We start from the raw sequence: 16,018 nt of genomic DNA, 5'->3' as shown, positions 1-16,018 counted from the left end.
TCGAGAACTGCTGCCACCACGAGAGTTGGAGAGGATGGGTGGCAGCAGGCGCATGCGTGGAAGACACAGCTGGCTGTGCTTACTGCACATGCGCCTTTGCCGCTGATGGCAAAGGCGCTTCAGGAAGCGCGGCGGTCCGCACTCCCAGTTTTCCTCTAAGTGTCAAACAGTGTGTACAATTAGTTGTGAAGCAAGTCGCTTGTACACTTCTGTGTAAATTTTTCTAATTATCTGATAACCAATGTTAATGAGACAATCAAAAGCATGGCACGGGTTAGTGCTTCTCTGAACAAACCCTTCAAAAGAAGACTGCTCCTGGTGGCCAACACTAGCAATTCTGTTGCCAAAATCCTTGGGCCCAATAAGAGCTAGAGCTCAAATAGCATTCAAACATTATTTGGTTTTGTAAAGGACCAAATCACTTTTCAGCTGCTCCTAGATATGACTTATGTGACATCAAACTTACTGTCCTGCTCACTCTCCACTGCAATCACCTGGAAGGGTTGACACAGTGGTGACATGACAGTGGTGACATAACAGGGTGGGGGGGCGCTGACACTTGTCAAGCTTGTCTATGCCTTTTTGCCAACACCCTACAGAACTGTATCAAGCTTCTCTACATAAAGATTTGATGTTGGCCATCTTTCTGCTTTATTTGTTGCTGCCTAATTAGCCCCTGTGCCTCAATCGATGCTTCAATATTCAGCATTTATTTCATTTATGATGATGACGTTGCTAGGTTTTTATGGTGCAAGGGCATCTAAGGCCAAAGAGTGCCAAACACGAGGTTTTTGGTCGACCTAGGCTAAAATATGTACAGATGATAAAATCAACACCAGGTGCATAGGGCCTAAGAGTAGTGAGTACGTGCATGGTTATAGTGTGCGAAGAGGATGCATAAATATCTGGTGGAATGGCTTAAAGTGATGTGTAGCACCTAAAACTTGTTTTAAGAGGAGTTATATATAAAGACGAAGCCAGGTAGCCTCAACCACAGTCCTTGCTTGAGCAACAAGAGCGAGGCCTATGGCAGCTATGGGTAAGCTTAGCACTCTCCTCAGCAATGAGGAGGTGCTGAGGTTACTTTTAATATAAAGCCTCTCATAAGAATCCTACATCAGTTAAAAATTTAAAAACCCTATCTAACGAAAACATGCGGTTATCACCTAAAAATAAAGAAGGGTGCATTGGTATTTCAAATGTGTAAAGCTCAGGGAAGTGCTGTCGTCTTTGTGTATCCAGTCTGGGGCATATGATTAATGTGTGGACAACTGAGATGTGGGCTCCACATCTCGCGCATTGTGGTGCCGGAGTATTCTGTAAAAGATGCGAGTGTGTGATGTATGTATGTCCTATCCTCAGTCTACAGACAGCAACTTCTTTGAATCTATTTTGTTTTTCTGTGGCATACCTCCCAATTCATGGTTTTATTGTGTGCAGTTTGCTGTTTGTTCATCCCAATCCTGCTGCCACTCTTTGCGAAGTTCGGTCCTAATATATGGCCCGAGGTCCTGGTATGCAAGTTGTTTTATATCCATCCTACTCAATTCGGCACCTGATGCTGCAAGCCCATCAGCTTCTTCATTACCATCTATTCCACAGTGACCTGGTGCCCAGCATACTGTAATTTTAAGATTTAATGTGCGTGCAGACATAAGGCATTTCAATAGGGAATTTATTAGTGTTTTTACAGGTTTTCCCAGAAGACAAGGCCATAACCACACTTAAGGAGTCTGAGTAAATAACAGAGCTTGGGACTTTGTTTTCCAGGATGAATCTAACTGCCAACAGAATACCTTGACATTCTGCAGTAAATATGCTTGTGTGTCTATTCATTGTTTTTGTTTCAGAAAATTGACAACTGTGAACTGCACATGAAACTGAGGAAGTCTTGGAGGCATCAGTGTAAAACCCTGCAGTGATACTTTGCTTGTAGGGATAGGAAATGCTGCTTTATACCAATTGGCAACCCATTCTTGCCAACGTCATGAAAAGATGTGTTGCAGTCAACTGGATACACTTCCCAGGGAGCAATTATGTCTTTAGAAGAAGTCACCAGAATATTGGTACCGTATTTACTCGAATGTAACGCGACCGCGAATGTAATGCGAGGGGTGACTTTACATGCTGTCTAGCGGGAAAAAAATAAAAGCACGAATGTAACGCGAGGATTAGGGACACAAAACAAAGTACCTTTAATAGACATCGTGGCCAACATGTTTACTCATCTTCCTCGCTTTTGGAGGCCGAGTTCTCAGAAATGGAGTCCTCCTTTTCGCTATCGAACTCTCCCGGTAACTTCTGCCGCATCAATGTTGTTCGCCGCAGAGAGAATCCATTCCTCTTCATGAACGTTTGGGCCCACCCACGAGATGCTCTGAACTTCCCATCTCTCGAGCAACGTCTCTAACTTTCCCACGGATCAGCTCGACACTGACCCCCATGAGACAACCGGTTGCGCTGCTTGATAAAAAAGTCCGCCACTTTTTTCTCCAGCTGGACATGAAGGCCGTGGCAAGGCTCACGAAATCCTTCGCGGTCGGTCTCACATTTAAAAAGCCCCTCCCGCTGCAGCCGCCATCCGTGGATGGTTGACTCTAGTGACTCTAGTTGACTCGTTGAGGTTAAGTCTTCGAGCTGCCGCAGAATTCCCGACCTCTTCAGCTAACAGGATCACTTTTCTCTTAAAATGAGCGCCGCATTGAGCCCGACACATTGCCATCGTGTGCACTGAATCAATACACCACGAGCGACGCCACAAGAACACGACGCGACGATGTGTTGGGCCCAAAGTCGCAACGAACACAAAAAAATGAGAGAACAACGCTGACAACGCTTTGACATTGGATGGATGAGATTTGGCTTCCCTGGTACCCATGTTGCCAGCATAAGATCGCAAAACTGTGGAAACCGAAACCAAGCTGATTGCTTTGAAATGGCTGCACCGCGGCACTGCTTTAGTCCAATCGAAGTGCGGTATTCGATTATAACGCGAGGGTAAACTTTAAGGAGAAAAAAATCCGGGAAAAAACTCACATTACATTCGAGTAAATACGGTAACTGGTATGTTCATGTCTTGGAGAAGTGTGGCCACTCTCATCGGTAAAGGTGGGGTTTCAGGCGGTTTCAGATTGGGTTTCGCAACAGCACATTGCCTGGATGGTCAGCATGAGATAATACCTTCGTAGCGTACGCTATACTTGTGTACTTCCGTCATTGTTCAAGTGACCATCGGTCCGCCTCAACTGGCAATTGGGCTTGTTCGGAATGCACCAGCAGGCCCAGATGATACACTGCTTCGAGCATTTTTAAGGTGCTTTTTCGTGCTCACTCGTACACTACTGAGCCGTAGACTATACGTGATAGAACTACACTATTTAGAAGACTCAGCAGGCAGTCTTGATCTGTACCCCAAGACTGGTGGGACAGGATCTTTAGAAGGTTCATTGATTTCACGCATTTAAGTCTTAACTGCTTAACGTATGCAATGAATGTTACCTTTTCATCGTTCTATGATGCCAAAAAATTTGTGCTCTTTTTGGACGGCAATACTCTGATTTATTTCATTTATCGTCTCACTGCAGCCTCTGAATTAGTAGGCAGAACCCTCGATTCAAAGGCTCTCCTACACGCAAGTATGTGGAGTGGGTATACCACACTGACACACACAACGAAACATTGCGAGAGATTAAAGGCTGCACAGAATATGAATTGGTGCTGCACAACTAATGCACCTAGTATGAGTGCCATTAAAGTGACTTCAACTGCTTGGACTGCTTTAATTTCAGGAATTACATATGTGACCAGCCCTGTGTTGCTTTGAAGCTTGGGTAAGTCAGTGAGAGACACCCGAAGCCTGGTACTGTGCATTATGGTTTAGCGAGAAAATGAAATGAAGACAGGGTCAAAGGTGCACCTCAGAAGAAAAGATCAAAGGAAGTTAACGTTTTTAAAGGAATAGTGACCCATCACAATAACTGACATAATACTCAATGTGAGGCTGGTCTACTACATCACTGGTAATACTGATGCATTTGGCAGAATGGTGCAACAAATACTGTCATGGTATCGCAGTAATCTGCTACTATCGGCTAAGTCAACCTAAAAGGATTATGGCAGCAATATGAGCATGCAGCTGTCACCAATACCCAACACTAACCGATACAGATGTCTAGACGCGTTTTTTAACACATCATGCTAGCCGATTCAGTAAACTGCACACAACTCATGCTCTGAAGATTTTGGAGAGGCTAGCTATACTAGTAACACGGACAGTTGAGCGAGTTGGTATATCATTTTAAAAACTTTCGAAAGCGCTGCTACGGGGGACACCAAGAGAAAGAAGCCCTTCCTAGTAGTGGGTCCTGGTCCTTCGTTTTCTTTCTCTTGGTGTCCCCCGTAGCAGCGTTTTCGAAAGTTTTTAAAATAAGCTATACTAGTCTTTCATGAAATTCATTAAACTGCTAGCCTCATTTGGTCACTTTGCCTTTGGACACAAGAAGTTGAGCCTATGCTGATTTGGAACCAACTTGATGCAAAAAGCCAATAAACAACATAACAGTAGTATGGGGCAGTCACACACATATGATTTTCTTGTGCACAGCCACTCGAGATGCCACTCTACATTCAAAAATAATACCCTTTGCCCCTGCTGCAACCATGTCCTTTTGGACACTCAAAGAATGACAAACCATAATGTACACAACTGTGAGCCAAACATTGCGTCCTTTCTGATCTGTTGTAAAGCTAGTATGTAGGTTTGCATGCAGAACTGCAACTAAATGCACGCTCATAAAAAAAAAAGTACAGCCAATGCATTAAAAATGCTTGAACTAGCAACTGTGCCCGGAGGTTGTCAAGTCATATGAGAAATTTCTGTCATTTTCTTTAATATTTCTGTGTACCTTCAAGTAACCAAGCACTGTCTTGTTTTGCTCTCCAGAACAAAAGAAAACACCAATTAGTCAACAGGAAAAGATGCCAACATTTTATGCATGTATACATTAATGGAATATACTGAACTCTTGCACACCAAGTTGCGATATGTGAATTTAAGGATGTCTGAGAAATAAGAAATCACTTTCTGTGTTAAGAAGCGCGGAAGGCTCTGAAGTCGAGCGGCTAAGTCGTCGTTAGCGGGGAATGAGCACTGTCCTGTGTCTTCGCATCTTCGCAGCGTGTTAAAAAAATGCCACCTCCAAAGAAAAAAAACCACATTGAAAACAAAACTTCGGTTCTTTGACTACAAGCTAGATGCACAGTGTGGTCATAAGCAAAGCAGAAGTTTCCAAAATCGGAGCATGAAATCATTAGTGGCTTAATGATGCTCAGTGGATGCGGTAACACATTTTCGACAAATTGAACCAGACTAAATTTTTCTTTGACGTAGTTAAAGACTACACCATGTATCATACAGAAAAAAAGTGCTTTCAAAAGAAGTATTACCTGCAAAATGCACTTTATAAAGATGACAACAACATTGTAGGCAAGTAGTGTATTCCACCTGGAAAAAAGTAAATTATTGTGATCAATTAAATGTTAGTTGTACAAAGCCAACCCACACCTATACTAATAAGCTTAAGTACAAAGTAAACCAATGCACTAACATACATCAGCCCAGTAATATGGTCGTCAATGAATAAAATCTAACAATGCAAATACATGTCCCATACTGCAATGTGCACGATGGTGAAGCACACGTTTCTGAAAATGCTCATGAACATGTGGGCTGTACATGTACTCCTGCATCATTCATTCGAAGCTGTTGGTTGCCCCCCTCAACCCTCTCCCCCCAGTGCAGGGTAGCCAACTGGAACTTTCTTCTGGTTAACCCCACTGCCTTTCCTTCTCTCCCTCTCTCTCTCTGTTGGTTGCAACCCGGCATTGGCGGCTTTCGGTTCGTCTATCTTGGTGCAGACAATTATGAGCTTACATCATGCATGACTGAACCAGGTAAATACTGTTCTCAAACTTACTACTAAGCAAAAGTTACAATAACGTGCAGTTTCATCACCAGCAAGCCAGCGGTTAAAGCGGAAAAAGTTTTAAAAGTCACTACAATAAGGATACACAACACTGTACACAGAATCTCGACGACATAAATACGGTTGATACGAATTCGTAAAATTCCCTGGTTGAGGTACACTGCACACAATGTGCAAAATTTTGGGTGTTCTCAACACTCTCCTGTCCCACTATGGATGATATGAACGTGTGAGCCACAACCCCACCTTCGAGTACTAAGCGCTGCCCTCACATCACTGATGCTGTGATTACCAGTCGTGCGGTACGGACCGCGAACAATGAGCAGCGGCCTGCACATTGCCGATATCCCAAGTGAGCAGTGGCGCATGGCCCATACATCGCTGACGTTGTGATCACCAGCCATGTGGTACGCACCGCGAGCAGTGAGCCGTGGCGCGCAGCGGTAAATAAATCCTGTCAGCCATAAACACATCTGTGTGAATGTACTTCCCATGCTTCTAAACGTATGAATTTTGTTTGTTTTAAGTGATAGGAATATTTTTAGTGACCCTTCACCAGCCTGACTCATCACCTGACCTGATTCATCAGCTGACATCAGATTACCTTCGTCAGCCTGACTATGCCCACTCAGGGCAAAGGCCTCTCCCATGTCTCTCCAATTAACCCTGTCCTTTGCCAGCTGCACCCACCGTATGCCCGTAAACTTCTTAATCCCATCAGCCACCTAACTTTCTGCTGCCCCCTGCTACGCTTGCCTTCTTTTGGAATCCACTCCGTTACCCTCAAGGACCAGCGGTTATCTTGCCTTCGCATTACATGCCCAGCCCAAGCCTATTTCTTTCTCTTGATTTCGACTAGGATGCCATTAACCCGCATTTGTTCCCTTGCCCACTCTGCTTGCTTCCGGTCTCTTAACTGGTTTGTTCATAGAAGGTTGTGGCCAAATACTAAACCAGGGTGGACAAATCCTGTTCTGGTGAGGGAATGCACTGTCTGTTCTGGTCATTGAGATCAGGCAGCACCAGGCTGAAAATAAGGTTAATTTTACAATCATAAAAAGGATGGGGAACAAAATGTCTCTTTACTCAACCTCAACCTTAGTAAAGTTATTTTCAGTGATGCTAATGGCAACTCTTGATTTGGAGCAATTTTGTTTGTCAAACAACATTTTATTCACTGAACACTAGCTCCCCAAGCAGCATGCCATACTATTACAGATGTGTGCTTGACCAACTGCAAAGTCTGACGCAAATTTTCTGAACTTTGTTCGAGGCCTTTTAGAAGTTCCCATGCTACAAAAACCTTTTGGCATCAAGAAAGATTGAAGCAGCATGCTCGATGCCACAAAAAAAAATGTAGTAAAGGCCCAGCACAACATTCCATAAGCTCCACATATAACAACTCAAACATACTTAAAGTCTGACTGTTACAAATGTAATGAGTGCAGGAATTATCACACTCGAACAGAAAAAATAGGCACCACACACTGCTTTCAAAGCCAAAATATCAACAACAGTGCTGCCTCGCTTCCAAAATGAGAGAAGAAAAAAAGCCATGCAGGCATCTGAAATGGCATTTAAGACTGTAGTGCAGCAGGTAATAGCAAGCGCTGTCTGCTTCCATTTATTACTTTTGGTCAGCAGATTGGCTATGCGTGATGAAATCTGAAAACTAAACATTTTGACAGATTTGCCTGTCTGGTTGGGTTTGAAGACTCATAATAAACTGCACAACTCCAACCAAAAACTTTAACTTTAACCCAACGTTTCGAAGCCGACGACTCAGCTCCTTCATCAGGGGTGACTGAGGGCAGTAGCTAAGCGTATTTAAGTATGGAGGGGAGGAGGGGGGGATCAAAGGAACGACAGCTGTGTCGCGAAAGGCGCAGGGGAGGGGGAGGGGGGTTTAGGCTGTTAGTCACGCTGGCGTACTGCAGGGAGGTGCTGAATGGCGACTTTTTTTGCGTTGAAGAGCGAAGTCCCTGGGCATATACTGGGGGCAGGTTTCCTTTTGTGCGGTTGATATTGTTCGGGGTGGTTTGGATATGCCAGGATTCCAGAAGGAGCCTCTTGTGGTAATTTGTTTCGGTTCCGAGGATGCGGGTTTCTTCAAAGTTCAGCGTGACTAACAGCCTAAACCCCCTCCCCCACCTCCGCACCTTTCGCGTCACAGCTGTTGTTCCTTTGACCCCCCCCCTTCTTCAAAACGTTGGGTTAAAGTTAAAATTTTTGGTTGGAGTTGTGCAGTTTACTGTAAGTGATGAAACCTGAACAGGAGCTGAATCTAAGCCAAGCAGAATATGCTAAAGAATTCTGAGTTGCTTATTTTGGAGCAGTTTGGCACAGTATTGCTCATCTTCATCAAAAAGGTTCAGCAAAACCTGCTTTTTCAGTTTTGGTGTGGCTATGCAGAGTGGACGTATTTAACTGCGCTTCACATGCAGTACCTGGCACTTTTGAAGCACATTGTAACCTTCTGGAAGATAACAGTGACAGGCCAGAAAAAAGCTTACATCTTCAGCAGAACATTCATTGGCTTGAGGTAAAATTCATTGCCATTCCACAGGAAGAAGAAACAACCTAGAACATAGCCCATGGCAAACAGGCTAACACGGTTGGTGCCGGCAAGGAACATCACTGCCAGGGTGATCCAGTAGAATGAGAAGAAGAGGAACACTTTCACCATTGATAAATATGACCTGCACAGAAAAGTAAAAAAACAGCAAGTCAGAAAACTTCTGCACTTGTACGTGGACCAGTTATGCACTTGGAGTAAGCTACGAATCACAAATTCTTAAAGAGCTGGAGACACCAAATTTTTCGCTGGCATTGCACATTGCCCCACGACGCATAATATGCACTGCACGATTCATATATGCGCAGTAAATACAAGTTTTTATTGTATTATTTGCACCAAGCAATTTTGGTTTCATAGCACACCCCGGCGCTCAGAAACCGACATCATGACCAGATTACAGCAGCAATCCTGGTCAGGTGGACCCCAAAAGTTGACACACTAACTACTGTGCCGTCTGATCCCGTAGACATGCTGTGCATATCAGCGCCTGCCGGAATGCCGGAAAACTTGGTAGGTATTGCGATATGCTGAAAAAAGCCAAGCGAGCGAGGGACAACACCTAGTTCTGAAACCAAGCGGCTTGCTTGCGCTGATCTCAGTCAGCATCCCGCGTGTGCCAACATGTTTATGAGTTGTATTTTGCTTTGCCATACTACGCCAACGCTCGGCGGACGTCTGTGTCAGTGGCCCATAGCTGACAGCGCGTCAGTCGGCGGATCCCCTGCTCACATTACAATGACAAAATGCTTCACTGTTCGTAATGACCAATACCCGTCGCTACCTTTACTTTGCTCCGCCCGCACAGCTACGCTGCAAGACTCCTCAGGGTCCCGTGGCTGCTGATTATGATATCTGCTGCTTGTTCTACTTAGGTTAAACAATCTCTTCTCTTCTGCTTCGGTTGTATGCTTACTTGTTTACGCTTTGCGATAACTCTGCAAGAATTGCCAATGAATGCAAGCGCCAACCTGGGGAACGTTTCACAGTCAGCTAGGTTGTTGACACCGTGCAGGACACGTGTTTCTCACTCGTAACTGTATTTTCCGAAGCGTCTACTTGACTTTAAATTGGTTTATCTAGAAGTATGTTCAGCACCCATTTTCTACAATTAAAATAGCTTAATTTGTTGTCCTCAAGCGATGCTGATGAATGCTAGCTGCCGGGCGGCTGCAGCTAGCATTGATCGGCAGACTGGGTCACTCCGCCTCGCAGTGGCGCTTCACGCTTGATGTATTTGCGTCCCAAGAAGAAAACAATCCTTGATTTCAGGTCACTATTGTCAACACTATGCTTGATGACCATTTGTATTCGTTAAAACTTACGAACTTGCTCTCCACAATTGCAGACATCGCAAATACGAACTCCCCGGACTCGCTAGGCCTAGTCGTACCACTGGTGAGATTTGAAGTGTGAACATATGAAGTGTAGTCACTCGTTTTGCTTATTCGTAGTACGAAGAAGGTGTAGACAAGAGCAACTAGCCATCGTCTCATTGATGTGAAGGTTTCATTCGGCCGCTGATGCTGGCGCTGGCTGATGCGTGAGCAACGGCATGTCTGCCGATTAGCACACCGAACGCCGAGTTGAAGAGAAAGCACCTAGCCGATGTCGTGAGTCACCGTTCATGGTATCTTACATTACTGTGCTGTGATGTCATTAATATTCACCGATATCATTCCCACGGTTAAATGTCACCAAGTATCGCGCTAGCGATTGGTCTTGATCAGGAGAAAGAGCATTTAGGGGCTCTTCGGAGCTGAATTAAAATATATTTTAAACGTTGGTCGCATCCAATACTTGGCCGTGGGTGACCCGGCTTCCATACAAAGGAAGCCCATAACAAGCTTTTTATAGCCTCAAAATTCAGTGTCTCGACCACTTTAAACCTGAACAGCTTCTTCTACAGCAAATGAATAAAACGAAATACAACAAAGTGATCACTTGGATGCATTTGCTACCACAAGCTTGCAATTGTGATTACAGACAGTTTATCTTCCCATTGAGCAGGGATTTCTATAATGAAGCATGAGGAAGCTGCTTGGGAGGACTGCCAGTGCTTGCCTTGTGTAAGTGACGAAGTCAGGAATAGGGTTGGGTGTCTGGCCAATGTAGCGGCCAGTCTTGTCATAGATTTCCTTGTTGGAGCCACCCTCATATGCAATGCTCGTGTGTGAGTTTTCCAGGAAGAACACGTGCAGCTGACAGCAGCCAAACAAAAGCTGAATGAAGTCCACTGAAAAGAGAGAAGAGCTGTACTAAATCAAGAACTGAAAAGCTTCGTAACAGTAGTACTGAAAAATCCCATATGGAGTGAAATTGGTGCACATCACTAATGAGTGCACAGTGCATAAAGCAGCAAACAATTTACACTGTGGTGCAGTGTGACAAACTCTGCAGTATATACATAAATGGTGGCAATGTATTAACCTGAGTAAGAAAACATGTTACTGGAAGTAATTTGATGGCTAGATAAATCATTCGCAGAAACCAAAGATTAGGCACTGGCCAATGAAACATTCCTTTCGGCTGTGCACATCAGACAATGGTAGTTCTTCAGTTAAAACCATTCATTAAACCATGGTCCCTAATTGTGCAGAACATTTTAAAAGAACAATACAGTGCGTGGGAAACAAGCGCACCCTGCTCTCCACCACCGAGGAAGTGGTGAGCACACCAGGGTGACGAGACAGCACGTGCTCACTGCCGAGAGTGAGGAGAGAAGGCACTCCTGTTTCTCACCCCACTCTGTAGACAATGATGTGATGTCACGACAGCTCACTGGCCACTTAGGGAAGGGAACATTCCAAAACTCGTGAGTAACCGATTGCTCCTGGTTGGGCCATACCGGATGGGTTAAAACAGGAATTTGCAGTAAGCAAACGCTCTCTTGCCTGCCTGCAACCTGTGAGCCTGGACGAATCTCTCCCTGCCCGCCGATCCACGAACCAGACATCGGTTGAAGACGATGACTTGGCGAGCCTACCGAACTTCTATTTTACCGAATAGAACATTCTTCCGCAGTGTGCTTTTCCTCGCCTTAGGTTAGTAAACTTTTTTCAATCGTCCACTGCCATTGCCTGTTTCATTGGAGCCTGCCGTCGCTGCGACTCTGCGCCAAGGGTTGGGGAAGCATGTCCCGTATGATTGGTTTAGTTCATGGGGGTTTAACGTCCCAAAGTGACTCAGGCTATGAGGGACACCGTAGTGAAGGGCTCCGGAAACTTCGACCACCCGTGGTTCTTTAACGTGCACTGACATCGCACAGTACTCGGGTATCTAGCATTTCGATCGAAATGCGACTGCCGCGGCCAGAATCGAACCCGCGTCCTTCGGGTCAGCAGCCGAGCACCATAACCACTGCGCCACCGCGGCAGCCTCGTGTCCCGTATGAGTAACGCCTGCGTATAGCTGGCATGAAACTTGCCTCCCCGGCTGGCTGGACGTAGAGTGACCAAAGTGTTGTGTATCTTTACAACATGTACGTCTGTACGAAAATCCAAGACTGAAGATTAACAACTTCGAGCACTTTTGTATCGCCCAATGTAACACATCCAGACTTGAAAAAAATTGCACGCTTCCAAAATTTTACTTCTTGGGCAGTGCACTTCCCTCTTCACGAGTAGTGGAGCTTGCAAGGACAGTTAGTTTGTGCAAAGCCTCTCTCATTAAACACCAAGGTGCAGAGAACTGCAGTTATACAATATGGCAGAAATGTGTTGACTTTGACCCATGAATGGATAAGAGTGCATGCAAGACTAATACCACATGCAGCATGTTGCAAGGTGGCTGTAGTATGGATGCATATGACATCAGCTTAGCATATACAGCTGCAAAAAATAATGGCCACTATAGGCTGCCTCAGGTTTAAACAAAAAGAAAACAGATGAAATATTTCTTGAATTTTGTCACATTTTAAAGAGACACTGTTGATTCAATGCAAAACTTATTTTTAATATAAAGTTTACATAATACAGCCAAACAGTAACATGCTGCTTTGAAAGACAAAAAAAAAAAAACAAAACAAGCAGGAAAGCTTTCATGCCAAAATATTACGTGGTGCTGAAAAAAATCCTACCAAGAATTTTTCTTGCCAAAGGTGGGTCTTGGTAGTCAGGCAGAAAAAGCCACAGTGCAGTCTCCCTCAGAACTTTTTTCGATGGATCCCACCAAGGATATTCTGCAGCATGATCACAATAAAAGCAGTGAATACTTCATGGCTCCTTTTCTTTTCAGAGTATGCAACACAGTAACAGTCAACTCACCAATGCAAAGACCTGGGGGCAGTCCAACAACCACCAAGTACTGGAGGGGCAGTACAAAACAGAGGTATGCCACATAAAATGGCCAGACCTTGGCAAGATTTCGCCGGCGCAACAGGAACATGGCACAAAGCCACAGTGATGTCATCAAAGCAAAAACGTCAAGCCGCACTCCAATGCAAGTAACCATTGTTACAAAGCATACCTGTCAAAAGAAAGTAAATCAACAGTTCAAAAACATACACAGGGAATGATAAATTTTAGCAGAACTTTGAAATATGATTAAACCAAATGCTAATTCGAATTTCAGATCAGATAACCTCACCAAAAGAAAAATGATTCAAGAGGTTCACAGACACTCTCCCAGTCACCACAAAGATCAGCTACAAGTAATCTACATGGACACCTTAAGATAATTATAGCTCACTTGTACACAGTATGGACTAGCAACTCAGCACATGTACATGCCTGATGTATGCATCATTTTGTAATTCTTCATGAAAGGAGCCTACAGCCCTTTTCACTTTGAATTTTCTTCACTCAGTGCCATTCCCTTTTTTTCTTGCACTTACAATGAAAGAGTTCATCAGTAAAATGGCACCTAATTTTATTTTTATAATTTAATTTAATCCAGTAATTATGGCAACACAACTGCAAAAAAAAAAAAACAGCTTGCTCATCACATGTGGCCTCAATGACAATAAATTAAAACTTGCAACTATTCTTTCACAAGTATACGACACTACAACTTAGCAGCTTTTTTTTTCAGAATATATCACTGATGCTACCATTTTATTTCTTTTCCTAATGAAGCAACACCAAAATATAAGTGGGCATTGGACAGTGCATTTAGTATTCTGGCACCACACCCAGGTAGATATATTAACCTGTTTCCATATTTAACAAAAAAAAAAAAACTTGTAAATTGAGCAAGTTTATTTTTAAATCTCGTTTCAGTGCTGAACCGAGTGTGGCATTGTGCTTGATATAAGAGACCTTTATTACTGAAATTTAATGTTTAAGGCTTAGGGAGTGACCGTGAGGCATGCCACAGTAGAAAGTTTTGGATTAACTAATTAGGCCTATTCCATTTTTTCAGCAAAATTACAATTTCTCACGAGTATGAAGGATGTTAGCAGCTTCAGAAAAAGGCAGACATCTTTCTGCGTGATGGAACTGCAATTACAGAAAAGGCTAAAACCAGCTACAACTTTACAATAGACTACGGGTGCAAAGCAGATTTTTGAAAATATTAATATTTTTTCTTTCACGTTTAGTAAATGTTTCCCTGACCCAAGTTATGCTCATCTCACTTCGTTTACTAATAGGGTATATTAGCCCCAACAGAAACTCGTATTTAGGGCATTTTTATTGAGCTGAATCTATGATAAGCTGAGAAGCCTCACGAGGTCCTATCATATTTTTCTTAAAGAGGGCCTGCAATACCAGAACAGGCAGAAGAAGAATGGTAGGAGTCAGCAGGAAAAAGTGACACCAAAAAGTAGTCCCTGCAGACTACATAACATGGACAACATGTGGAATGCTAACAGAACTGACCTATATTGTGCAAGCTATGCTTCATGCAAGTTACCAGCAAGACAGAGAAGACAGCTCTCAAGGTTTCGAAAAATTTCAACAATCCACTTCCTTTTTATGCAGATTCAGCTGGTTGCTCAAGAATAATATCGGATGAGGCACCTGTGGTGCTGCTGAACATATGGGTGAGACACGTGTGGCTGCAGCCTAAGGGTTCCCATGATAATGCTGTTCACCGCTATGCAGGAGTTCGCTAGTTCAACTGCTAGCTGCAGCAACCTCATTCCAATAAAGGTGAAATGCAAAAAGGCCCATGTACTAATACTATTTCACAGTGCATCCAAGAACCCAGGTGTCCAAAATTAATCCTTGTACTCCACATTAGTGAGCCTCAAAGCCCAGGCATAGCTTTGGCATAAAAAAGTTCATTAATCTTTTCACAAGTGAGGATGCCAATCAGCAGCCGGCTGGAGACAAAGCGGAATGACCCTTCCCCACATGGGCGACACACTGCAGAAGTTAGGAGGCAAAAGGCTGCGAGCTTGAAGCTGGCGGCAGGTAAGTTCCATTTAATCATTCATGTGCAAACAACACAAAAATTCTGGCTGGCTTTCGAACTCAGCAGCCAGCAAAAAGTTTCAAATGATCACAGTTTAACTGCATGAAAATGTTTACAATGTATTAAAATTATGGCTCAGAAAGCACAGAAGTTACATCAAACTTCTGTGCTTTCTGAGTCATAATTTTCTGAGTTATTAATTCAGACAACTAGGGACTTGCAAAAGCTCAGACTGCTTTCACTCACCTCCACACCAAACTTGTAGAAGAAGTAATTGAGCAGGTACATAAGGCACTGTTTGATGCCATCATCTGCATTCGAGCGATTGGCTTCAATAAAAACCACTCCAGGACGTGGCTCTGGAAGCTGGTGCCGAGTTCGGTAGAAGCGCTGTCTGTAGCGCACCATAGCATGGGCTGAAAACACTACTATCAGCATTATGTAACCCTAGGAAGAAAAAAAAAATCATTTCAATGGTAAGACTCAGGAAGCCTTGAATTGAGAACCCTCTCACCTTGCAGTATGAGGTGAGATTGGTAGTCTTTTGAAACCCAATCCAAATTCTATTGTCAATGGTAGCATTGAATGGAGCTGGGAATTCAGTTGTGTTTCCATCAAATCCTGTGACACTCTGCAGAGAGACAGAATTATGCAAAAAAAAAAATGCGATGCCTGCATATGAACACCAAAAACAATGATTTTGGATTGATCCAATGTTCCTGCACTTACTGAGCAGTTTGTGGCCCAGCCATAGCGGTCAACAAAATTCAGCTGGTATATCATCTTGGAGAGCAGCAGCATGGAGGCCCACATAGAGCAGCAGTGTGTAAGGAACAGCTGCATCCAGCGGAATGGCAGGGCCACCACAACTAGTGCCACGAATATGATGTGCACAGCACACACCTGCAGGAGTTGGTAGAAACGGTGGCTTAGCAAAAAAAAAAAAAAAAAAAAAACACTGCCATGTCACACCTCAAGCGGGGAAAGCTTCGCAGGCAGTATAAATATGTTTGCATTCTACTCCAACAGCTTCGGGGAAAATACTTTTGTGCCACTGAGCTCCGTGTGTTCTTACACAGTTGCTTCAGTGAATCTACAATGC

At 43.8% G+C, this 16,018-nt stretch overlaps 1 protein-coding gene across 3 annotated transcripts in view; it reads right to left on the bottom strand.

Moving 5' to 3' along the window:
- The window catches only part of Piezo (piezo type mechanosensitive ion channel component), a 162,069-nt gene that overhangs the window by 79,342 nt on the left and 66,709 nt on the right, over window positions 1-16,018 (bottom strand). For all 3 annotated transcript variants that reach the window (XM_077648158.1, XM_077648156.1, XM_077648157.1), the window contains 8 exons: window positions 15,646-15,819; window positions 15,431-15,547; window positions 15,163-15,363; window positions 12,825-13,026; window positions 12,638-12,739; window positions 10,624-10,795; window positions 8,498-8,683; window positions 5,446-5,503 (listed from right to left, as the gene is read on the bottom strand). In XM_077648158.1, coding sequence (XP_077504284.1) covers window positions 5,446-5,503; window positions 8,498-8,683; window positions 10,624-10,795; window positions 12,638-12,739; window positions 12,825-13,026; window positions 15,163-15,363; window positions 15,431-15,547; window positions 15,646-15,819 — 1,212 coding nt within the window. The remainder of the gene's footprint in view (window positions 1-5,445; window positions 5,504-8,497; window positions 8,684-10,623; window positions 10,796-12,637; window positions 12,740-12,824; window positions 13,027-15,162; window positions 15,364-15,430; window positions 15,548-15,645; window positions 15,820-16,018) is intronic.

This window comes from Amblyomma americanum, chromosome 1, assembly GCF_052857255.1.
Source record: "Amblyomma americanum isolate KBUSLIRL-KWMA chromosome 1, ASM5285725v1, whole genome shotgun sequence".
Taxonomy (NCBI): Eukaryota; Metazoa; Arthropoda; class Arachnida; order Ixodida; family Ixodidae; genus Amblyomma; species Amblyomma americanum.
The sequence above is the reverse complement of the archived record's forward strand: the minus strand, read 5'-3'. Positions and strand labels throughout refer to the sequence as shown.